This window comes from Carassius carassius, chromosome 3 (genome assembly GCF_963082965.1).
Source record: "Carassius carassius chromosome 3, fCarCar2.1, whole genome shotgun sequence".
NCBI lineage: Eukaryota > Metazoa > Chordata > Actinopteri > Cypriniformes > Cyprinidae > Carassius > Carassius carassius.
Genome location: NC_081757.1, coordinates 13,794,553 through 13,821,076, shown reverse-complemented (window position 1 = coordinate 13,821,076; position 26,524 = coordinate 13,794,553). Strand labels below are relative to the sequence as shown.

General features: G+C 36.5%; 1 protein-coding gene across 2 annotated transcripts in view; it reads left to right on the top strand.

The window, feature by feature from the left end:
- adam10a (ADAM metallopeptidase domain 10a) overlaps positions 1–26,524 on the top strand; it is a 57,843-nt gene that overhangs the window by 14,787 nt on the left and 16,532 nt on the right. For both annotated transcript variants that reach the window (XM_059530048.1, XM_059530047.1), the window contains exons 2-4: positions 864–1,014; positions 17,827–17,945; positions 23,718–23,876. In XM_059530048.1, coding sequence (XP_059386031.1) covers positions 864–1,014; positions 17,827–17,945; positions 23,718–23,876 — 429 coding nt within the window. The remainder of the gene's footprint in view (positions 1–863; positions 1,015–17,826; positions 17,946–23,717; positions 23,877–26,524) is intronic.

Here is a 26,524-nt window from a genome sequence, read left to right as displayed (position 1 = left end):
TAGAAATGGAAAATAGAAGTGTGACAGTATAGTTAGTTTTTTTTTTCTTTCTCTATGTTCTCTGTGCCTCTTAATAATGTATGTTATGACAGTATAAGGCCAGCTTCACACATAAGCCACACATATTCATATGCATGCCCATATTTACAGAATCATATCGCAGTATTCATACTGCATATGTTTAGCCCATTTTGCTGTCCTTTTTGTTAATTTATTTTATTAAAAAACTATATGATATATATTTTTATACATTTTTCACACAAATGCAGTTTATTTTTTGTAATTATTATTATTTTTACTTAAAATGCAAAAACGGATGGAAAATTATACAGTAATTATAATAATACAAGAAGCTCAAAGACAGCAGTAAATTCATAACCACTCTTGCTGGACAGTGACATTGGTGGACAAATACGGCTGGTTGAGTTGTAGTTTGACAAATTTATTATTTATTTTTTATTATTATACACAAAGCGTAGCTGGATAATTATTTTTGACATTATTTCCTTTTTTGTCCTGCCCTGGGCATGTGTCCAGTCACCCATCTGGTTAAAACAGCCCCCATAGAGCCTCAGATGTATTACGCAGCATAAACTCTTTCGTTTTTAAAGCTTACATGCTGCAGATACAGGATGTGTGAAACAGGCCTAAGCCTTGTAATTTACGGATAATGAGTCATCATGTTGCAGCTCAAAGTGTAATTCCAACAGTCACAGGGGTTTATGCCCACTCTGGCTCCACAGTTTGCCTGTCAGCCTTCTGCACCAAATCTTGAGTTCAATAATAGCTAGTCAGATCACAACCTGTGCCTGAGTTTCATCTGTCTGTCTTTCTCTTTCTCTCTTCCTCCTTTCATTCTGTAGGTCAGTATGGGAAACCCCTGAACAAGTATATTCGACATTACGAAGGCCTGTCCTACGACGCAGACGTCTTGCACAGCAAGCACCAGAGGGCCAAGAGAGCTCTGTCTCACCAGGACCAGTTCCTGCACCTGGACTTCCACGCTCATGGCAGGTCAGCCAAGCCGCCTTTTCTGCTCAACTGTTGATCCTGGAAAACTGGATGTGTCTTGTTCTGGTTTAATACTTGTCCTCTGAGCATTAGGGTTGTGCCGATAGGCGATAGTATCGTGTATCGACGATCGTCAGAGATATCGACATAAGCAGATTTCTCTGTCGATAATCAAGACGATATTAGGCTCATTTTCCTATTAATGTATTAGATTATAATAATAATAACTATTATTTTTATTTTTATTAGGCTGCTTATTATAAATCAAACTGCCCAGTTATTTCACTTCAGCACCGCATTTCACACACACACACACACACACACACACACACACATACACACACAGCGAGCGCAGGAGGATTAGAGCCTGTAGTCACTGAAATTGTCTGCTTTGACTCGGATAACTCATAAATCCATGAAATGAAAGCGATAGAAAACGAGGAGTTGGTGTCCCACACATTTAATGGCTGCTACACTGCAACGCGCTCTTCTCAAACATGAGAGATTAACTCTTTCTTGGCGTCACAAATAAAGTAAAGACAAAATAATTAACAAGGCGGCAGAGCGAATTTATCATCCATAGTGGTTCTCACGTAGTCCTTCTCTTAAAGACTGATCACTTAACTTATAACACGCACTATGTGGTGATGACTTAGGAGTACGTGAGAACCACTATGGATAATAAATTCAATCTGCCGCCTAGTTATTATTTTCATGCATTCCGCACTATAATATGATGCATGCAAAATACATAGTTTCGGCCGTTACAAAGTCTCCATCCACAAACAGACGTACATGGTCTGCAGGTAAAAGGTATTTCATTGAACTTTAACAAGTAATCTGAACGGCCTTTATATGTGTAATATTTTAAACGAGCCCTCACTAACTGAGTTTAATGCCACAGTTATGTTAGAACGCATCTCATTCTTGTTTCTGTTGCGGTGCGTCGAGCTCGTCATGAGGCGCGCGGTCCGGAGCGCTGTATGACTGATGCATCAGTTCAACTCAACTTACTCCAAATATATGAACTTACCTGTTTTAAATACTTTATATTTAACGTATTCGTTTATGCCCAATAGTAGTGTTAAACTGCTGGACTCTAAATGAAATCTACTATTGATTTTCACCGTTGACTGATTTTGCAGAACATTTAGACTGATAACTTCCGTGCGCAGATACGAATGCGCGATATGACAGTTGCGTCTGACTATGTATGAACTAGCTGTTTTAAATACAGTATTTTTATATTTAACATTAGTTTATCAGTATGTTTGAAAGTATATTTTTTCGATTATTGGTGATTCACTACACTACTGAGCATTAATGAGGGGAAACGAACTTCACAGATCTTACATTCTGTAAAAATTGAGTTTTTTTCTTTAGGATTGACCCTGCATTTTTCTACCTGAGGTTACACTTTTCACAGTGCAATACAGAATGAGAGTCCCAGTGATTCAACGCTCCAGGCCATGCGGAAACAAACTGATCAGGCTTAGATCTTTGAGGTGTGGCAAACAGCCCGCTGACAGAATGCTTCCTGTTTCTCTGGTTTGTGAGCATGTCTTTAGCATCGTTCTGTTCTTGGATGGTACAACTGGTGCCATATAATTGCACCTGAGGCAGTGTAGTAAGAAGCCTAGTCAACATTTACACAGGATGTGATTTGCTGCAATCTGATGGCAGACACTGTCTGACAGCTTTATGACATTGTCTCAGTAGTAAATTAACAGTTCATTGCTCTCATTGTAGTAACTTTAATATAGCTGCCATCTTTTTAGTCTGCATTTTCCTCTATATTTAATCTGCATATTTCATCAGACACAAACCTGTTTTGTAGTCTTTATTTCACTACAGGGAGTTTATAAAGATTAATTTTTTAGTCTCTGATGAAGGAGAGAAACTGATGAAATTGCACCGGTCTTCATGAAAGAATCATTGCAGGTTTGATACCTCTGTTCAGGTTCACCTCTGCAGCATCTGTAGCATGATGTCGATTACCACAGAAAATACTTTCAACTCATAACTCGGTTTGAATAAAAATGATAGACATGTACAGCCTCTCCCCATGAAAGCCTTTGGTGCATATTTATCGTAAGGTTTAAAAGCAGAAATGGAAAGCTTGTATTTTTGTTAACATTCTTACATGAATTATTCATTTGAAAAATAACTTTATCTGTATAGTTTTTTACAGTCGAAAGGGTTGCTCATACTGACAGCAATTTGCAGCAGTAAAGTGACGGGATATTATTCATTTTCAACAAGAGTTGGCACTTTTCGTTGACACAAGCAAAAAATTCCCATGGCAAAGAAACAAAGTTGAGCAGAGCTGAACTTTATGCAAATGACCAGCAACACATTAATTGTAACATTTATTTGCTGCGTTTTAAACATGCCCCAATGGAAGTTTCCATTGTAAGTGCATTACTGTGAAAACATTTTTCCTTTGTTTTTATACACTAAGGCATTTGTCTTTTTTAGCAACTTTTTACAGATGCCTTTCAACAAAGCTTTAGTTTAACTATATTAATTTAATGCTTATTATAAATATTCATCAAGGCCTTCATTAATCACATACAAGCCTGTCTCAGTATTTTGTGAAATAATTAACGTACAACCGAATTAAATAACAAGCATACAAACAAATATTCTTGTTTTATTAGGCCATGCAAGAGACTGTGATGCCATTGCACGAATCCATTTTTCCTTCTTTTATCTCACCCTCCTTTTTGTTGGCAGTAGTGTTCACTTCTGAGCCGGCTATATGAAAACAAGAGCCAAAGGACAGGAAGACCTGAGCCTGCTAAGCCCAATGACATAATCTTTCCTATGATGAGACCGATACCTAGTTGACCACTTCCTCACATTGAGCACTTGTTTTTTTGAGTTAGTAGGCAACATTTGTTTGGATGATTTTGTAAATCTGTTTTCAAGAATGCATGTGTGTCAAGAGGACATATTAAAAATGACTGCTCAAGTGCAGATTACCATACTGTACAAACTGTACAAACACGCATGTGCATAAGCACTAGTGTATTCCTTTGTGTCGTGACAAAGGACCACACCAAAACACACACACACACACACACACACACACACACAAGTCCACATAACCGTCTGCTTGCTTTCTGCCTGCATGTGTGTAAGCAGCCTAAAAATAACATCCCAAGTGTTCTTTTATTTTCACTCTCTCTCTGTCTTCACATGAAGTGAGACTAAAGGAAGACAGCAGATTACAAAGGAAGTGTGGTTATCAGTGAGGGAGTATGCCACAATGTATTCTACATTAAATAGTCATTGTGGACATTAGAAAAAGTGGATGACACTAAGTTAAAGCTGTCCAAATGTGCTATCCGATTACTTAAACCATATTCCATATATAACCATATATAAACCATATAAACCATAAACCATAGATCTAGGCAGAAATCCATGCGACTACAATCATATATTTGGTGCAAAGACTCTTCTTAAACTCATATGCATCACCTTTAATATCAGGTTTAAACAAGGGTCCTTGTTTGCAGGAGCTCAAAGCGCTTTTTCTCTCTTTGGACTTCAAAGGTCCCTTTTAAAGCCATTGTACTCAAACATGATGAAGGTCATCTATTGTGAAAGGGGCTCTGGGAGGCCAAAGTGTGAGTCAAGTTGATGTTAAGGTGCCTAACAGGATCTCTGAGGGTGGCACAGCATATGAAGTGGCCATTTGTCATTTGATGGAGTGTTTTTCTTTTAATCCATTATTCATGAATCAGCCTTATGTTTGGATGCTGAATTTAATTATATAATAAGGTTAAAGTGCTCATTGAGTGATGCTGTATATATTCATTTGCCTGTAAGTACTACATGAGAATGTCTGATAACGTAAAGTGAAAGAAAATTACACTTATAATTAATTTGAAGATGTGTTACTGAGAAGATTCATTTTCTAAGGGTGGAGAATCTTTTGCATTTAATAAACCTCGCTTCTGAGGAGACCGACTTCATGATATGTAAATAAGATGTCCTTAGATGAGTTGCCTTCATATTAACATTTTAGGGTATTACTCTTTTATTGTTTCTGAAATTAAATTGGCAAATTTATTTTAGGGATGCACCAGTATTAAAAGTCTGGCTGACACTATTGCTGATATATTAAAGCCTTCAAAATATATTTTTTAAACCTTACAATGAATTTAAGCTTCACAACACTAATGTACAGTATTAAGATGGTTGTTCATTTTGAGCTTTGATAAGATTACATTTACCAGGGTTATTAAATTCTTAGTGTTTTTAAGTTTAAGTGTGTAGTATTTGATAGCAAATATAATCTGAATGTTTATATATGAAGAGTTCAGATGCAAAAGCCTCTTAAGTGCCATCTGAAATTTTCTTCTAAAATTAGGTTTCTTTCTCTCAGGGACACACACACACACACACATATATGTAATTATTTTATTATTTATAATAGAAAGAATATATAAATTATACAAAGGAATATATTCAATTTTAAAACTATATTAAAATAGAAAACCTTTTTACTAGGGCTGTGACTCTTTGGGTTGACAAAGAGTATACCCAAGTATACCCAGTATACTTTGGTTTGATTCACGATACATAGGTATTCGATTCAAGAATGATTTTTGAAAATTCAGAATGATTCGATTCACAATTAAATTCGATTTGATTAATGATTTGATTCTGCATTCTTTAAGTGCATTCACAGGATTATTTCAAATGCTTCCCCTAAATTCTAAGATTCTCTATGGGCTTCAGGTCTGGTGTGTTTGCTGGCCAGTCAAGCACACCAACACCGTGGTCATTTAACCAACTTTTGGTGCTTTTGGCAGCGTGGGTAGGTGCCAAATCCTGCTGGAAAATGAAATCAGCATCTTCAAAAAGCTGGTCAGCAGAAGGAAGCATGAAGTGCTCCAAAATTTCTTGGTAAACGGGTGCAGTGACTTTGGTTTCCAAAAAACACAATGGACCAACACCAGTGAAAAATGTGTATTTTACAACCCGGAATCCCTCTCGAAAAACGATTGGGCTAGTTTTGAATAGCAATTGGGTGGGTTTTGTTTCAAAAACCTGGCAATCCTAGTCACAGGCGGTTAAACAGTGGAGTGCATGAAAAAGAGATGTGAGTCATGAACACTGTTCATGGTCTCCATTAATTCCTGCTGGTAGTAATTTAATGTGTATATATTTTGAAAGCATTGAATCACTTTAGAAATTGCAATTAATTAGATTTTTATTATTTTAAATCGATTAATGAAGATAAGAGATTTCTTTCAAAAACATTAACAATTAGTGATTCCACAGTTTTTAACAGTAGTGTATACCCATTATCAACCAATACCAATCATCAGTATGATACAGATATATTGTGGATCCCTAAAATATTAATTACAAAATACAAGGGTCACGTGATATACACAACCTTCTACTTTCCTGTGTATACAGATTCCCTATATGAACTCCAGTGTAACACAACATTTATTTTTTATTTTTTTAATGTCTGTCTCAGGAGAGTTTGTTCAGAAGGTACTATTCTCTCTGGCTCAAATAGTCCTCTTTGCCAAGAGCCAGTGTGTTGTATTTAACTGCTGGATAGTTTGCATAAAACAAGCCTTGGTGTTTGGGGTGGTGTGCCTGAAAACGTTGCCTGTGGCTGAAAGCAGTTTGAAAGAGTGCAGTGCAGCAAGTGTGGGTTGGGGTTGGGGTTGGGGGGGGGGGTTACATTTAGTGTGTTTTGCCTATTGGGATTAGCGGTTTAAGCCGCAGTGGAGCATCATGCCAGAGGTGGAACAGAATGAGCCCTGGAGCTAATCTCTCCAAGGTGAGTCCACAGCCGCAGAAGCAGAGAGGCTTTTGAGTGAATGAATATTTAACAATCCTGGAGATTCATGGGGAGTCACACATTCACCGTATGACTTGAGCCTAGTCAGCGTGAGTCTTGTGACTAATACTGATATGCACATCTCTTGCCAGAACAGTCTGCCTTTTAACATTTCTCTGGCTGGAAAAGTGAGGTAATCTCTATACTGTTCCTGCAGTGTCACTTGCCCTCACACACATGAGTTGAAGTGATGTCATAGTCAGAACCAGCAGTGCATTTGCATTACATTACCGTACATTAGCAGTCACTTTCCTGTCCGAGGTGACTTGGAGTACATCATCTATGGCACAGTCCCTCTGGAGTAACCCAGACTCAAGTGTATAGCTCAAAGGCACAATGGATATCGGATCCCAGTTAGTCATGAATGAGGGTTTGGACTGGTAACTTTTATGATGGCATACTGAAGTAAGACAGCTGCCCATAACTTCCCCAAGGCCTTTAGGTATTGGCAAGGCTTTGGAAGACAAAAAGCTTAGGCTGGCTATGTCATCGCTCAGTTGATTTAAAAATAAAAAAAAAATCTCCAAATAACCAAAGCTGAACTGAGAGTTTGTGATTTTAAACTCTATGGAAGTAACTGTATACATCAGCATCACAGTAACAGAAAGGTTAGTTTGCCATTTTGATTAATGTTTTTCAGCTTTTCAGCTCACTTCAGTTTGATCTTATGGGAAACCTTCTGTAATTTGCATTTTTTTTGCTGCTTTGGTCTCATAAACTGGTTATTTTGACTGTTAAATACATACAAATTCCACAAATGCATTCGAAGTCGTTTGCTTTGTAATAGGGATGCAATATAGCTTATCAGAGTGTATACACACACACACACACACACACACAGCTCTTGATTTTTGTAACTTTAAATTGAATTTACACAGTGAAAACTATGCAGTTAATGAATAATTTATACAATGTATGTAGCTTTTTAAAATGTATTTATTGTAGTTTTTTTTTTTTTTTTAGGTATTGTGGGTATTAGGTTTTTTTTTGTTAGTTTTTCTGCGACATTGACACTGGTCACTCAAATTCTGAACAGAATCACTAGACTTTACTATGCAGAAAGCAAGGGTGTTAAGAGATTATTAACCTCCTCAGTGTATGTATTAGCCTTGACTGTATTGATTACACACAGCCATGATCACTACAAAATTCCCTCTTCTTCCTCTCCACCGGCTGTATAAATATACCAGTCAGCAGGCACACGGTGAACTAGCACATTAAATAATTGTCTTTGTGTGTGAGGTTTATTTGAGGGTCTGATGTGATGTTTCTGTCTGTCCTAAACGCTGATGCTGCATTCTGCCAGCATGTCACTCATTGCTTTTTTAGCATAGGCTGTAGAGACGTTCTTTCTGGAGACTGATAGACTTGCTTTAATCACTGCAGGTATTTTTAGAGGACAGATTCTTCAGTTGATAATATGTCATATCTTTTCCACTCTCTGTCAGTACCTCTTTCTGTCTCTCAGTACAGAGTTCATGTAGGTAGAATTACTAAGAGGTTTGTTAGTCTCTGAGAAGGTCCGAGAGAATTACCTCTGTCATTTGGTTCCTGCCCCCAGCTCTCAGAGCTAGCAGGCTGGGCTTCAGATGCCCACCTCAATACTGTGGATGAACTTGTTTGTTTATCCAGAGTTCAGTGATAGATGCAGTTTTATTTGACTGCAGGATCTTAGCCAGACCTGCTTTTCCACAGATATCATATATGGTGTTTTATGTGTGGGAACTCACTACTTAAAGACAAAATATCTGTCCTTGTTTCATAAGCTTTTTTTTTTAAATTAACACCACGTGTGTGTACTAGTATAAGCTGATGTTCAACTTGGAATTACATTTGTCTAATGAAATTTTAAATGAAAATTGTCTCCTAAAGCAAAAGGATTGTCCAGTCATTTAAAAGCATTAAAGATAATTTGCTCCCATATTAAACTGTAATCGATGCTCTGTTAATCATTGATTTATCAGTATTTGCATGATTGCATACAAAATAATATAAAGGATTATAGCCAATGTAAAATTTTAATAAGCAGGAAGAAAGAAAGACAAAATTCCAATTTCATTGTGAAACTGAATGCACAATTCCATTCAAACACAGCTGGAACTCTTCACTCCACCATTAAAAAGGCACAGATTTATTCTAACAGCATATATCTTAACTCTAACTCTGCCAGTGCTCCTGAACTTTGCACATTTTTGATTGTGATGTTTTTGTGTACCTAGGTCTCATCAGCTACTGCGGTTTCACAGGGCAAATAAAAACAGCCTGTTTTGTCAGTACAAATGAGCACAGAAGCATTCAGCTTGATTGTATTAGATATTGAAAATAACTATTAAAACTTCTATTTGGCATTTTACAATTACTCCATTTCTTTTTCCATTCAAATAAAATCACAGAAGTGGTAATGATATCAGCCTTTTATAACTATGCTAAGCAAATGCAGACCAGGAGACCTGTGGTGTCACGTTTTTGTTGTCATGATTGTGTGTGTGTGTGTGTGTGTGTGTGATAAACATGCAATTTCTTCTGCCTAAAATGGGCAAGGCAGGGTCACATGGTCTTCATGTGATGCATATCTCCCCCTCACACCCTCATGTGAGCTCAGAGAACAGAGAGATTAGGAAATGTTGAGGGTGAACACAGTCTTTCCTTACATTCTCCTGAAATTCCTGAAAAATTATTGTTGGGCATGTGATCCAAATAAGATCTTTCTGAGAGAAGTCTGTATTGGTTTTAATAATTCTGTTTCAGCCTCTTCTTAAGCGCTGTAATGCTCAGTTACACGCTATGAAACATATTGTTAACTTTCTTTGGTTTTGGAAGCAAAAGAGAGCAAAAGAGCAACAAACTGTTTTTCTGACTGTGATCTTCAGCTTTTGGAAGTTGTTTGTGTTTTGTTTTTCTTAGAAGGCCTGCAGAGCTCTTTAGATGTCATGCCACACAAAAACTCAGACATTTTTTGAGGGGTTTCATCTGCTGTCCGTACTTTCTTAGTATTGATCACAGGGACTCACAAAGCACACAGGTGGCTGAAATAACAAAGGAAGTGCCGAGAGATCACAGCAGGTTACGGAAGGATCTGGTCTCCTGACCGCAGACTGCGAGAAGATATAAATATAGAATTTTTTTTGTTACGAGGAAATGGAATTGAAATGAAGAGGTTTTCCTTAAGTATTTTGTGTACAGTACATTCTCTGTGATGGAGGTGTTAGTTTATAAAAATTGACATTTTCAAAGTAATTCTTAAAGCAAATGAGTTTGTGTGGTACTGTTCTTCCTACTGAAAATAAGGATGCAGATGTTGAAATTATTATTTTTTTTAAGGGAGCTCCCTTTTTTAAGAGATATACATTCATATATGATTTATTTGCCAGTTTTATCAACAAGTGCAGTCACTTAGAAAAGTAAAAATGTGAAGTTCATGTCTGTAGTAAAAATGCTGCGAAGTGAGCAAGCAGCACAAAAGATTCTCTCTCTGTCTGTCTTGCTCTCTCACAAACACAATTGATCATTATGTCAGTGATCTGTACAGTCCAAATATGTCCTTTGTGTAGCAGTATGTGCCGTACAGATGATGTTGACTTATCACCAGATGGGTTTTTTATGAGGCTTTATACTGAAAAGTTCTTTTAATAAAGCTTTCCCATCCATCAAACGGTTAACAGCTCCTGCACCTGAATCTCTGCTGCTGTGCTCTGCACTCACTCACTCACTCTCATGGTCTCTTCTCTTTGTAGAGTAATTCTTCCTCCAGTTGGTCATATTGTGCCTGGTGTTTTTGTCCTGTTGCTCTGAATTGAATTCAGTCTGAGGTGCTGCTCTAGGACATTCTGCAGGAAAGCTTCTAATCACACTGGCTTCGGCCTGCATCTGATAATGGAAAGACCACACCGTTGTGTGGTACATTACAACAGTTTACGGTACCCTTATTGAGATTATGTGTACTCCTGCAGGGAGAGGAGGTAATTAGAGAACAATCCCCAATAAGATAGTTAAAACGACGAATACAAGCACACAATGTTTTAATCGGGACTTTCATTAAGACTTGATACCCTTTTTCAAAGCGCACTAGAAGATGGACAAGTAAATACATTATTTTGTTTGTGAAAGTTTATTATGCTTACCAAGGCTGCATTCATTTAATAAAAAAAAACTGTAAAAAAGAAAAGAAAATAATAATAATAATATTAAGATGAAAAACTTTTTAAATATGTTTTAGAATGTAATTTATTCCTGTGACAGCAAAGCTGAATTTTCAGCAGCCATTACCATTATTTTATAATAGTTAGTTAAAAATGTTAGTTTGAACTAGGCTTGTTTTTACCTAAACATCTTCAGGGGATTTTGCCTTTAGTTGTCTCACTGGGGATCTTTAGCCAGTTTTTCTTTGTGAAGCTACTTCAGAAATAGGCTTGCCGTGATAGACGGTGCTGACAGTTATACCGGTGCAACACCCATTACGTCAATTACCCACTGCGGCACCAACCCCCATCGTCATTTTGACTTTTTATAGACTATGATTTAGTTTCTAAACGAAATGTAAAAGCGCCTGTTTGGCAATACTTTGGATTTTGAAAAGGCTGTTGACTTTGCCGTTATCTAAGGTGATTTTGGAAGTTTATTTTTAAACCGTTGTTTCTTATTTAATCGGTTCCCCATTATTGTTTGCTGATTTTTACTTTATTTAAATTTTTTTTAAAAAGTTTATTTTATCTGACATTGGTGTGTGCCGCGCCTCCAAGCTTTATTATTAATTTCACTAATAAACGTTCTACGTTTCTTATTTATTTGGTTATATATTATGCATGTTTATTTAGCCTATTTCCAGTTTTGTATACCCATTTAAACTATGCAATGTATTTGTTATTTTATATTAGGGATAGCCTTTCCTATTTCATGTTGTATTTTTATTAGTTTTGTTAATAAGTTCTATGTTTGAGATGTAGGCTAAAGTAAGTTTGACGGTGTATTTTTATTTTTATTTTTTTGTTGCATTCAAGCAATTGACGGCGAACTGTCACTAATTCAAAAGTGAAAGTAAATGTATGCTTTTAAGCTATTTAAAAGTGAAGGAAAGCAAGGAAAAGAGGGAAAATTCAAACAAACTACAAACGAACAATTGCTTTATGCCGAATTGCCGCTATTAAAGTAAAATGTGCACACACTTTTACAAGCTATTTAAAAGTGAAGGAAAGCAAGGACAAGAGGGAACGCCCCCGCCCCACGGTGATACCAGTATTACAGGTGTTGTCACACCTCGATTAACCAGTGGGAAAATTTCCTCACCATCACAACCCTACTTCAGAATCAGTTCATATTTTATACAACATATCTTTTTAATTGAGTTGAATTGTGTCCAGTTAATCACATTTCAGTTCTAGGAATCAGATTTCTCACCAGTGCTTTGCTCTTGCCTGCAGTGGTGCAGTCAGCAATTAATTCTGTTGTATTGATTCTGTGTGGCACAAAGCATTAAACACAGACAAACTGGCAAGGAAAGTTGATTCGGGCACGCTATGCACTGCAGGATCAATGGCTTCTCTGGCATCTGACGATTCATTCTCTATTTTCATGGTTTTCGTGTACTCGTAGAACAAGTATCCGTATGTAAAGCCCTCCGGCAGCCAGATGGGCAAATCTGTGTCTCAGTAATGAGTCCTTAGAATGGAGTGTGGTAAAAATAGGTAGCTTTAAAGAGGAGAGAAGGACAGGAGGAGAGGCAAGCAGTTGAGGCAAATTCCAGCTCAGAGATTCCAGAGCCCTAATTTCTGCTGTGATTCACAGCCGGCCCCTGTCCCTAGAGAAACAATCCAAACTCCCTCAGAGACGACTTATCTCCCTAGCAGTGTGCATTTGGTCATTTTGCCTGCTCAATTTTTCTGAAGATCATTCATCCCACTATAGATGGAGTCAGTTGGCTGCACTGCACTGTTTTTTATACATTTTGTGTTAGGTTAATTCGATGGTGGTAATACAATTATTAATTTTTTTTTTTTTTACTTTTTTATTTATTTCATATTTGTATTATTGTTAATAATAATGTCAATTCATTAAAAAAATAGACTTTCTGTTTTGATTTCTATTATTATTGTTGTTGAGGGGTGTCATTCAGGTAGAGGCAGGTAGACCTAGATCAGGTCAGTGAGACAGACTGTTGTGTAATATAGGGATGTTCTTCTCATTAGCGCTTACCTCCTCTGTCCTGACCTAATTCAGCTGCCATCTCTCACAGTCATCTTTAACAACGGTTATTCTTTATTCTTCTCACTCTCTTTCAGTTGCTTGCTCTCTAAAGGCTGTTTCATTCACAGTGCCGATCATTCTTCCTCTCACAGACTCACTCACACTCAGCATTCCCCTGCTGTTTCCCGCCCCCATCTCCCGTCTGTCATAGAGCACTCTAGTAAAGCGTTCCTTTATCACACTGTAGTAAACAAAAGGAGCATCATACACACAGTAAATATCCTGTTGCTGCATCACTCTGGCCTTATAGACTTGCATAGTTGCCGTCTATGCTCTTGGCGTCATCTTTTTTTGTCTTAAACGTCATTACCCAGCATCAGAAATCCAGTTATACTCCGATTAGGAGGCTGAGCTGGTGCATGTCATTAATTTCAGATGCATTACAGTAAACGGAATTGAAAGTGTTTTACATTGCACATGCCGCTTGGACTAAATTGGGTCTGACTGGGATCGGGTGGGATATTCCTGGAACTGCCTTTTAGCAGTGAAAGTGACGCCATCACGGGACAAAAGATCACAGTGGGAACCTAGATGCCTCCCTTTGGCTTTAAGGATGTTCAAACAAAGGAGTTTGCTGGGAGCTTGACAACTGCAAGTGAAATGCAGTGATTTACTGTGGAGCTAATGAAGGCTTGTTGGTGCTCAGCTGATGAGACGGCCATCTCTTCTGGCTTTCAGGTCGAGTGCTGCTATCTGAGTCTAATGATCTGTTGGTGATGAGACCCATTAAAATCACAATCAGCCATCTGCTCGTATATTAGGGCTGCAGAATGAAATGAAGTTTTGCCCATAATAATTGCATCTTTAACACTCTTCAGTTTCTCTTATCACAACTATTTTTCTAGAGTAGGAATCCTGTTCTCTTTGTGAATGCGTTTGTGATTTCATGTGCTTTGCATTTGCTGAGTTCAGGTTTTTGTGATTGCTTCTACTTAATGGCTTACAAACACACTGCTTTCCCAGATGTTGCCTTCCTGTCATCACATGAGGATAAATATAGCCCTCTGCAGTAATGATAAGTGGAAATGCTGCTAATTTGTATGAGAAGCAAACAGCGGCTGCTGAGGTGCTCTCTAATCTTGTCCCAGGGTACGATTGACCAGGAAAATCAGTATCCCAGAAGATGGGAACCTTAAAGGAAATGAATTATTCTGGTTCCTGTTCTGATTCCTCTTGACGATTCATGTGGCTTAATGGTTCCATTAACAATCCTTTTTAGTGTTTTTAAAATAGAGAAAATTATGTTCATAAGGAAATTATTAATAATTAACTTAAAACTAGTAAAACTGTTCTTCGAGAAGAATCACTGTAAATGCAATCTATTAATGTAACTCTTTTAGATTATATTTAAGTTCAGTATTCCATGTAAATCAGTGTAATGAAATTCACTTGTAAGAGCCTAAGTGTAATTGGGAAAAGAAAATGGAAAGTTTGTGCACCAGAGAGTACTTTTTACATTGTTGTTTTCTTTTATTTTCTCATGCTTTGTAGAATGCTTTGTATTAAAATGGCATTCTCTTGCATGTTTTATGAATGGAACCAAAACAGGTAACCATTCTAAGTTGAGAGTGAGACAATTACCCTAACTCCTAAGAACATTTGGACAATAATGTCCAATTTTAGCTAGATGGAGATGATTTATTTTTAACTCTTTGTTATTCCACATGCAGAAGCACCAGAGATTGGGATATTGAAAGCACAAGGTTTTTTTTTTTTTTACTTTTTAAAGGCCTGCCTTGGTTTGAAATCATGAGCAAAGAACGTTTCTGGGCACTATGGAAAATGTTGTGCTCCGTGGTCTCTACCATGACTAATGTGGTGAGGTGAGTGAAGGGTAGACTGCACTAGTGTATGGGGATTTTGGGTGGGGTTTGTGTGTTTGCGTCGAAGATTGAATAAGATGTTGGGTGCTGTTCATAATCTGAGTCATGTGCTTCAGTGGAAATATGAAATCATCAGTGTCTGATTTTGTTTATACCAAGCTCCTCTGAAGTTTAATTCTTTAATATATGAATCGCTGAATTTATAAACATCTGACTTTTTTTTTTTGACTCATAAGTGATCTCATTTAAACTTGTTGTGCAAAATGCCATCCTCTGTAAGTTGTGTAAACTTTGAGACTTCCTGAACTACTACCTTTTGTCTGAGCGTATCACTTCACAGGATCTTACAAGAAAGAACATGCAATATGCTCATGCCTTGAATCTCTGCTACTGTGTCTCCAATAAATGGCAGGTATTGTTGCCTGTGTGTGCCTGCTCTGAGGTATGCGTGTCTTTTGTGTGTTAAAGCATGGTTCGTGAAACCGTATTAATTGTTCGTCGGTACTCCTAATGTCCTTCTGTACTAGAGAATCTGTACTATATGCTTTTGTTTACTTCCAAGTGAAAGTCTGCCACAATATTAATACGTGTTTAAATCAAAATAGAATCAGTGTATGCTCCAAAAATCTCTTAAAACAAGAATTATTCACTTTCATGTCCTAAATTATTTTTTGTTTACTTTTGTGAAATTGCTTTTCGTGCCATTTTTGAGACTTGAAAGCCTCAATCGTTCAGTGTTATTTCACTTGAAAAGCGAAAGCAGGACAATTAAAGTGGTTAAAACTGGTTTTCAACAACATGAGGGTCAGTAATTGATGACCATTTTCTTTTATGTGTGAACTATCTCTCTGAAATAGGCAATTAGTTGATGATGATACTCATGCTAAACAAGTTTGTTTGATAATGAATATAGAGAATATAGTATTTATACCTAGCTATACAAAAAAACAATAGACTATGGTAAGTTCTCATATAGATCTCATCTCATTCATTTCTTATTTGGCTGTGTAGTCTAAATGTATGTACGTTTACTTGGCTATAATTTGATTAGGGGTTGTCTGTAATAATTAGAATTTCCTGTGCATAAAAAACACAAACTCATTTAGGTGTGTGTGTGTGTGTGTGTGTGTGAAGGGTAGTTTTAATTAGAGAGTTGTGAGAGAGCCTGACCTCCTCCACCTGCCTGTTCTCCCTCCAGGACTTTCTGTCCTTTAGTTTCCTCTCTCTTCTTTTCCTCCTACACTTTTTCATGACCCTCTCTATCTCTCACTGTTGTTCTCAGTTTCCTCATGACATAACTAGCGTAGGTAAGCATTGAGTCTTACCTGCACAAAGGTCAAACCAATTCTGGGTGGAGCACCAAGCTGCTATGCTCATCACTAGGAGTGTTTACTACAGGGACGTAGCCTCTTACAAAATTCAGCTTTTTTTTTTCTTTTAGGTCAATATTGTGTTGTTTTTTTACATTACGGTAATGTCTTTTCTCTAGCTAACATGATTAAAATCTCCCCTGATGAGGCACATCTTGTCCACAGCTATTGTCTGGCTCCTTTAGTCCTCTGATGTATTAGACAAGTGCTTCGCACACACACACAAACACACAGGCTCAGCTGCACGACCATGGGTGATGCCTGATCCCATTTATCCTGAGAGAATCCATGAATGCAGGGTGGTCAAGACCATTTCAGCAGAGCAAGGCATTTATCTCTCTCTCTCTCTGCTGTCAACAAAACAAATGACTGATGTAATCTGCACACACAGTACTCTGCAAAAAGCTCTGTGGGAATTAATAGACTTGTAATGCTATATACATTGCCCCACCCTTTGCGTGTTTATTCTAAAAAATATTGGGCAACTGATGTATCACCATGGTCGATATATGGCTTTTTTTTAATCATCATTGCCATCGCCCGATAAGAAGTTAAAGAAAGCGGATTCTTAACTTCATGGGTTACTGTCATTGTATAACAATCTGTGTAATAAAAGGTTAGACAGAACCTTTAAACAGAAAATGACCGGTATATGAAAAAAGTATTATAGCATTTGCCTTATGGCAGATTTGATTGTTTTGGCTGTTATGAGGAGCGAGGTACATTTTGAATCCATTCTATGCATCCAAAAATGTTGAGCATAGAGATTTGTATCTGCAGATTGCTTTTGGGTTTGATGGTGGAAATTTAAGGCACACCAAAGGATGATAACTCCTAAAGATAACTAAAAAGCTATAATAATAGTTTGAATATTTTACAGAGTAGCGAAATCCCCACATCATAACTATAACGAGTGCATGCTTCTCAAATAAAACTTCATTGTGCTCTGGTGTAGCTGCTAATACAGTTATCTTTATCTATATGATTGTCATTCTTGGTGTGAACATTCTTTTACAAAATGTTTTTTTTTTCCTTCTCATTAATCCACCATGTCTTCAACTAGACATCCTGCACACGCTCACTTATAAATTTCCACACGTCAGAGCGTCACCATGTAGAAGTGTGTCAAGTTAATAACCCAGATGAATCATTTTGAATCACTATGAGTCACTCACCAGTCCTTAGTGTTCTAGAAAATCCTAATGACCTAATGTGATGATGGGAAATTGAAAAATCTAAAGGGAAGAAATGATTTGAATAAATGCTGGTAAATGAGGGAAAAAAATAGCTTTGGAAGTGAGAAGTGCTGTTTGGCAGATTTCCCTTATTCCTCCTGTATCTCAGTTTCAGTAATGCTCTGCATCATGACTCTTATTCTGACTTGGCTCAGACTAGTAGTATTTTGGTGGATGTAGTACCCACCTCTGGCGGGACACATTGTGTGTACACTCACAGGCAACTTCACAGTCCATTAATCTTGTTCTTTTTCTCTCTCTTGTTCTATCAGGCATTTTAACCTTCGGATGAAGAGGGACACCTCTCTCTTTGCTCCTGATCTGAAGGTGGAAGTTTCTGGAGTAGAGATTCCCTATGACACCTCTCACATTTACACTGGAGAAATTTACGGTGAGCATGGCACCTTTCCAGCCCTTTGCACATGCACACACTTGTACATAAAGGCATGCATCCACCTCAACACACTTCCTGAGTTACCACGGAAACAGTGCCTTCATCTATTGTATTTGTACACTGTTTTAGAAGATTGTACACATCATGTAAAGTAGAGAGTTATTAAGAAACAGAGTATATAGTGAGGGAAAACTGCTTTTGTGGTGGTGTTTTCCTTTAATTTGATCCACAGAAAATGTCTCAAATTTTGGGGGCAAAAGAACAACATAATGAATTAATCAGGGATTGTCATTGTTATTTTAGGATTCTCAAGTTATACAGGTGCTTGTCTGTTGCTGTCAGAGAGAAAAAAAAGCTATACATATAAATTCTATAACTATGAATTCTGACTAAAATCAGTGGCTATTATCCTACATAATTAAACATCCACTAATATATAAAACATACAATCATAGAGATGTCCTTTGTAACCTTACAAATGATTTTATTTTGACTCAGATTAATGCATACTGAAAAGAAGTATTAATTTCTTAACCGTGTAGGAAACAATTTATTAAATTTGAAATGTGTCTTTGTATTTTTGTATTATAGTATGTTATTGCCATATTATGTTTGAACATTTATTTGATTAAATTGGTGTTAATGACATTCAGTGCCTTCTAATATAAATGCTCAAAAAGTGTTAAAAAATGTAAATAATTAAATAATTAAAAAAAGACATTACTTGCGGTGTTTCCATCCAAAATTTAGAATTTAACTTGTGTGAAAAATTGGAATATTGGATAAAACCGTTATAATAAGCAAATAAGCACCATTTCCATCCAGTGAGTCAAAGAAAACAAAATCATTACTTGCCTGATAAACTGGCACAAAATATCACTAAGAAATGTAGGAGAACACACTGAATACAATTCTTTTCATATATAATAAATTACTTACTGCAGACAAAACACTATAAATGCATATATTGTTTTTGGAAGAGGATGCCTGCTGTTTGGGATCGTGTAAGATTAAAATTATACAGAAATACTTTGACGACAGAATTTGATCAAGCATTTAAGAATGACTATAACAACCTTTCAGATGCTGTGCAACAAGATTAGTCTGCTGGTTAGTCAAGTTATCCCATACCTTCGTGCAAAGTCACATGATTTTTTTTTATGTGCATGGAGGAATTTATTTGGCATATGCATTTTCCGTCTCCCATTATTCGCATTAACTCTTTCAAAGACCACCTCAAGCGAACTTAATTATTTACATCAAAAAGTTTTTTAAGGTTATAGAGGCTGTAGAGTCAGGCCCATCCTGTCTTTAGTTGGGTTTGTAAAAGAAGGAAAATGTCAGTAAAGTGAAGGTGTGTCCTGACATCGAGCTGAACCACAAACACACACACACACACACACACACACACACACACACACACACACACACACACACACACCCTGCTATGATGACATTTTCCACATGGATCTGTTCACTGTGCACCTCATTTATTTCTTACATAACCTGCTGATCAAACTTCCACTTAAATCCTCTCACACAATTCTAAATGTATAGAATTTTGTCAAAAGACACGGCATTATGACCGTTTTTGAATTCATTCAGCTGATCTACAGATCTACATATCAGCCTATAAAAAATGGCAACTTTTCATTTTCCGTCAGTCTTAGTACACAATGTAACTACAGAGGAGTCAAGTTTTAAATAAGAAAAATATAGAAACTCTTTGGTCATTTTTGAGCAAGATGCTAACGGTCTAATCCGATTCAATGATCTATGCTAAACTAAGCTAAAAGTGCTACCGCCAGACCCGGAGATTGGCTGAATGGATTTGAAAACGGTAAAACTCAACTGTTTAACTCTAGGGGAGTTGGAAAATTTGCCTTTTTTTGTTGTTGTTGTTGTTGTTTTTTTAAGTGGAGTGTTCCTTTTAAATAACAAAAATATTTACCTTGGACAAATTTTAAATAATTGCCTGGTTTTAATTTTAGATTGTATAGCTTTCTACTGACTCTTGTCACTGATCATTTCAATCCAGTCTCTGCACAGATTTATTTAATTTTTTTTTTTTTTTTTTTGAAGTTTTGGATATGGACATCATGACCTCACTTTAGTGAAGGCCATCAGAACAAGTGTATCATTACCTTATTCTCATTATGTTCCTTGTAGTGCGATGAGGCACTGAACCTGATTGATGATTGGTACAGCTTGCGATAAACACACTTTAGTGAGATTTGAGCAATTATTCATGTACTTTAAATGATGGTCAGACTGCCTACTGGAGGATGAAATCTACTTTCCTTTTTCTCTTTGTCTAATCGGGCATCCTTGTTCACTCTGAGCATCTCCCTTGACCCTAGTACTGACACATCCTTTCAGTCTCTGAATTGCTCCAAATGGATTCATGTAATTTCCTGCTCACCACAGGATGTTTCATAATAACTGGTATTGTCAGGAAATTACGTTCATGTGATCTGTTCATATGTGGGAGTGGAGGACTTCAGGCCTGAGAAAGTGAACACGGTTGAGGATTGTGAATGAATTTATCAGTCCCTCCAGGATTTCGCGATTTTGCGATCGCTGAATTTATTGGAAAACTCAAACTCTGCAATTTTCCAAAAGATCGCAAATTTGCGTAAATGCCACAAATGTTCCGAATAATTTGGGCTTAGAAGTGTCCCGTGACGTCACCGCAATGCGCATTATCAAAGAAATGCCTTGCGTTCTCATCAGTCGAATTCCCCACAGAATCAACAACATCTCTGAAATCTTGTGAGAAGCATTCAAATTCAGCGAAGAATTCTGTTAAAGCTACAGATATCAGAACAAACGCCACTGATGTGGAAACCAGGAAAAACATTGTTCAATAAACACAAAATCTCCACCACTCAGCATGGATTTAACAATAAACCACAGGGACAAATTGTGGCAGAAATGATCTAATGTTTTCGAGTGATTTTAAATGCTTTACACAACTTTTCCCAGCACTTCAATGCTTCAATATTATCCAATTTGAAAGTTATTTTTAATGTGACTATGTTTGTTCATCCTTAACTAAAAGTTTCATAATGTAGGAAAGCAAACCCTTATTTAAAAATAAAATATATATATTAAATGACCACTAGTAGATGGCTGCAGAGAAGTACTTAAAGGCCATTTCCGTTCCCTAATATAGCCTATAAAATTTGTATTCATTAAATTATATTTAGATATTATGAATGACAGTAATAAAAGTACATTTTATCAGATGTAATATATATTTATTACATCTGTAAGACGTCTGCTAAAGATCTGGGAATCATCTGCTGTGTACTCTTGTAAAGGTCTCAGAAGCAGTTTAACATGCATTCTAATAAATGTCTATTTGACATCTGACAGGACACATCTTAGAGACGTACTGCAGATGAAGTCCTCAAACGTTAGTCTGAAGACCTACAGTGGTTCTCCAAGTCAAAGTCATAACAGTTTTAGAAGAATGTTGTCTGTGGTATATTTTCACTGCAAAACAATAAGAAATGCAGCTAATTTTGAGAAAAGCCACAGCAAAATTAGTCATTTTGATTGCAAAAATCACAAAATAAAATGTTTAATTCCTGGAGGGACTGATTAATACTAATAAATAATTCTAGCACTTATTTTTTAAGACCACAGATGGAGAAGAGCATTTCACAAGTTGTGGGGTCAACTTTTTATTGGCAGTTTAAGAATGAAAATGGACAATTTTTCATTGACATTTTGTTTCTTGAGGATTTTTTGTAAGCAGTATGGAAGATGAAACTCCTGTACTGTAAATATAATGAAACTCTCGCTTCTTTTTTTTAACAGCAATGCACAAAAAAATTAGGAAATAAATATAGAAAGTATTGATTTATAAACACTGTCCCTCACTCCCTCTCTCCCCCTTTGTTATCCATTAGCACTCTTTGTACTTTCTAAAGGATAAACATCGCTCTGTGCTTAATCTTGTAACCTCTTATATTCAAAAAAAGAGTTTGAAGTAGGCCGGGATGGTGCAAATTCTCTGAGGAATGAATGGCGATGACATTAACAGCCGTTCTTTCATTAGCATTTCTGTTTTCTGCTCCCTCTGTTTTTTTTTTTTTTTTAACTCTGAAGTGGATTTCTTATTAGCCACCTGAGAATTGCTACCATTGCATTACCATTGACTTCATAAGAAATTAAATGTTTGAGAAGTATATTGTTGCCTAATATATAATATATATATATATATATATATATATATATATATATATATATATATATATATATATCTCCATCTATCTATCTCTTGGCTGTTGTTTGTTTTATGTCTTCATGCTTCACTTAGTTATATTTTCTGTCCTTTCATTCCGTGAATGAGAGGAGAAGGTCAGGGGGGGATGGAGAAGAGAGCAGGAGTTTAATGTTACACAGGGCGTGAAAGTGAATCTCCTTTCTGTTATTATCAGTTTTCGGGATGAAAAGTTCAAGATCTTTCAGAGCTTTCAAACTGGATTGCAGATTCCTCCTCTGGGCCTGAGAAACAGCCAAAACACATTCCCAAACTTTCCCCTAGCCTTTTAACCATGATAGCAGAGAGCTCCTGGTAAATCCCAGTGAACTGTTTTATTTCAGTATGTTTTCTTTTAAAGCTGTAGTGGTGCTTGTAAGATCCAAACACCAAACATTAAAAGAGTCTCTTTCATTTTTCTTTCCTAAAGTGGTCTAGAATTTCAAATGAGCTAAAATGATGACTTTACATTTAAGATGTCTACATTATTATTGACAACAGTTCCTTTTCTTGGTCTGTTCTGTTGGTTCCGTGCTTTATTTTATGGTTCATGCACATGTGGAACTTGGCAATCTGCTTTGAAATTGAACTGACGGACTAGGAAGCTCCACTCCTTTGTTTTTCTGTACTGCACTTCAAATTTTGATGTAGTTCAGTTTCATTGTTCCCCAATGGTAAAATAATTTCACCAGCCCCTCAAAACCTTCTAAAAAAAATGAAATCACGTCTTTGCTGAGCATTTGACTGTTTATGCATTAAAAAATAGTATTTTAAGGTTTTACCTTTAATTTATTATTTATTCATTTTATATTTTTGTATTAAAATTCTCTACACAATTTAACTCATTTTTTATTTTAATAGATATATATTGTGAAATGGCTTATAGCATCTTTACTTGAATAATACACCTAAAAATATTGTGAAATAGAAACCGATATTATGTTTGAAAAATAATTGAAGTTACATCTGTAACAAACGTGGGCATTAATGGGTTAATGCAGTAACAAAATGATTTAATTATTCTATTATTATCTCTCTTTAGTTCTTGTTTCTGGATGGTATTTTTGCAACTTTTCTGACAATTAATGCCTCCTTAGGACTAGTAATTTTTTGTCTACTTATTTGCTACTCACGTTGGTTAAAAGCATTTCCTAAATGAGTGTAAATGTTGATGTCCAGCTGCGTACGGTTGTGGTGATGAAGTAAAATCTGTAGATAGAGAACAGGTCTGCTTCGATTGTCAGAGACAGTAGCCAGATTGCTGAGCTCATTACCATTCTAAAGGTCAAGCTTGGTTGCGTTGTGTGTGTGTGTGCATGTTTTTTATGTTATAGGAAATGAATGACTGGATAAAAAAAAGGAAGCTTCTCTTTATACATTCTCCTTCTGTCATGTTTCACAACATTCCTTCTGTATTACAGCATAGAGAGACAGTGCCCTGACTGACTTGACAGTTGCCTTTACTGGTCTTTAATCTTTGGTTTGTTTTTATCTTGCAGGCGAGAAGGGCACTCTGACCCATGGCTCTATCGTGGATGGGAAATTTGAGGGTTTCATTAAGAGCCATCAGGGCACATACTATGTAGAGCCCTCAGAGAGATACCTCAAAGACCAGAATGTGCCCTACCACTCAGTCATCTACCATGAGGACGACATCGGTGAGCTAATACTGGCATTGGAATGACCTACAACAGATCCTTAATCATCTCTTATTTAATGTTTTACTGTGTCCAGCTTGCTGGCCATGTTTCTGTATATAGTGTTAATATAGTTTCTGTTATATACTTATAACTCGTTTTGTACCTAACCTTTGCCGTTTAAAGGTTTGGAGTCAGTAAGGCTTTTTTTATGTTTTTGAAAGAAGTCTCTAATGGTCATCAAGGCTGCATTGACTGATCAAAATACAGTAAAACGGATAATATTGTGAAGAAATATTTCAATATAAAATAACTGTTTTTAATTAAAACTATTTTTTTTAATTAAATGTATTCTTTTGACTGCACTATTCCTACTGTCCATCAGTTTAATGCATCCTTGGTGATTAAAAATATTTATTTATTTTTTAAACAACTGACCATTAAACTTTTGAATGGTGGTGTATATATAAATCAAGTCTTATAAATCAAAGATTTTTTTAAGATAGCCAGTTGCTCAAGTCAGTTTTAAATGCTATAAAATGTAAATAAACTGCTTTAAGCATAATCCATTTTACGGACTGTACAGATCCATATCAAGCTTGCGCCTTTTGACTGATAAATGAAAGCATCTGAGTGAGTCTGTCTCCAATCTGATGTTCTGAGACTCCCCCAAGTATGGTGAGAGCTTTTATATTAGCTGGATTATGGAATTAGTTTTGAATTGCATGTTTTGATTGCTTTTGGATGGAAAAGTGCTGTTATTGTTAGAACTGCATCACATTATGATGGTCATTATAGTCTTTTGGAAAGGTGTTTTGAATCATAAGCATGAAATTGAGGGAATAGTGTAATACAAAACATTATCACACAAATAAAGCAGCTAGGACACAGCAAAATGCAGAGCGCTTTACCTTTTCCCATTTAGCAGACTAGGCACAGGTTATAAACAAGCTTGAGGTCTTACTCTCCCTATCTTGCACTGTAACTCTCTCACCCTCTCAATCAAACATAGTGGTGCACTTTTCCAGCTCAACAGGCTGATAAAGCCTCTTAAATACTAGTGTATGTTATCACTGTTATAATATCCTCAAGTAAAAGAAATGATAGGAAGTGACAGTCTGTCAAAGATCAGCAGCTTGGTATCTGGACTGGTACACTTTCATCTTTATATAAATCTTATATACACTGCTGTTCAGAAGTGTGTGCTAGTAGAATTAAAATTTTTGTTGTGCAAAGATGCAATAAATTGTTCAAAAGTGACAGTAAAGAAATGTATACAAAATATTTCCATTTCAAGTAAATATTCTTTCAAACATTCTATTCTTTCAAACTTTCTATTCATCAAAGATGTATCGCAGTTTCTACTAGTGTTTTCAGCATTGATAAGCAGAAACATTTGTTTAGCACCAAATCATCATATTAGAAAGATTTCTAAAGGGTCGTGTGACCTTGAAGACTGAAGTAATGGCTGCTGAAAATTCAGCTTTGCTGTCACAAGAGTAAATGACATTTTAAAATGAATTAAAATAGAAAAGAATTTACATATTTCTGAATATTACTGGTTTACTGTATTTTTGATTAAAATAAATGGAGCCTTGGTGAGAGTAAGAGACTTTAAAAAATATTTGTTTTTTTTTTACAGAAAATAGTGTCTTTTCTCCACTCCTCTGAAGTGATGAAGTGTTCAGTATCACTATCAGCTGTGGGAAGAACGAGATAACTAATGGCGCTTTTCCACTGCATGGTACGGCACGTTACGGCTTGGTACGGTTCTCTTTTGGGTGGTTTTCCACTGGATACAGTACCTGGTACTTTTTTTAGTTGGTTAACCTTACAGTTACCAAAACGTGACGTGTAAACTCTGCTGATCACGCAACTATTTTGAACGACCGCACCTATTTTTAACAACCGAAAAGTATTGTTGTCTTTTGTGGAAGTGGAGACGTTCCTCTTGTTGATAGCCGAGGAGCGGAATCAGCGAGAGCTTGATGAGGTGACGCAGAATGAAAAAGTGCAAACAGTGCCAAACTGAGCCATGCCGTACCGAACAGAGTCATACCACGCAGTAGAAAAGCGCCATAACTCTAGCTCACACACACATGCCACTTAAACGCTGGGTTTGTGCATGCAGAGTATGTTAAAGAATTTATCATCTTTAAAGAGAGCTAATGTATGTTCACTGCCAGTGTGGATGAGGTCAGATAGGGACAGTGAGCTTGTATCAATGGCAAGGAAAGGGAAAGAGTTAATTGTGGCTGAAAGTTGTCTATTGAAGCACAAGGACAGAGGTCAGAAGGAGGGCAGCTGGAGAGGGGAGTGAACTCTGGATCACTAACTGGCTCATGCCAGGCTCACAATGTTTCCTGTGGGTATGTTTCTCCACTTTTAGGAAGACCTCACTGAACATTTAAATGACAAAATCTAAAATTGTGAATAATGTAATTGACCATATTTAGTCTTGGTTTCAGTCAACTTCTAGAATTAAGCCTAGAATTATGTATTCTCTCATTGAGCTGCTGTTCTTAATCTCTGATTCTCACTTGAGATAATTAATGCTCCAGTAGAGCTTTAGTCAAACTCCTGGAGGCTGCTGCAAACTGAGACCTTATGCAGTCATAAATATATCCCTTTGAGAATCATGAAATTCATCATTTCATTAACATGCATTC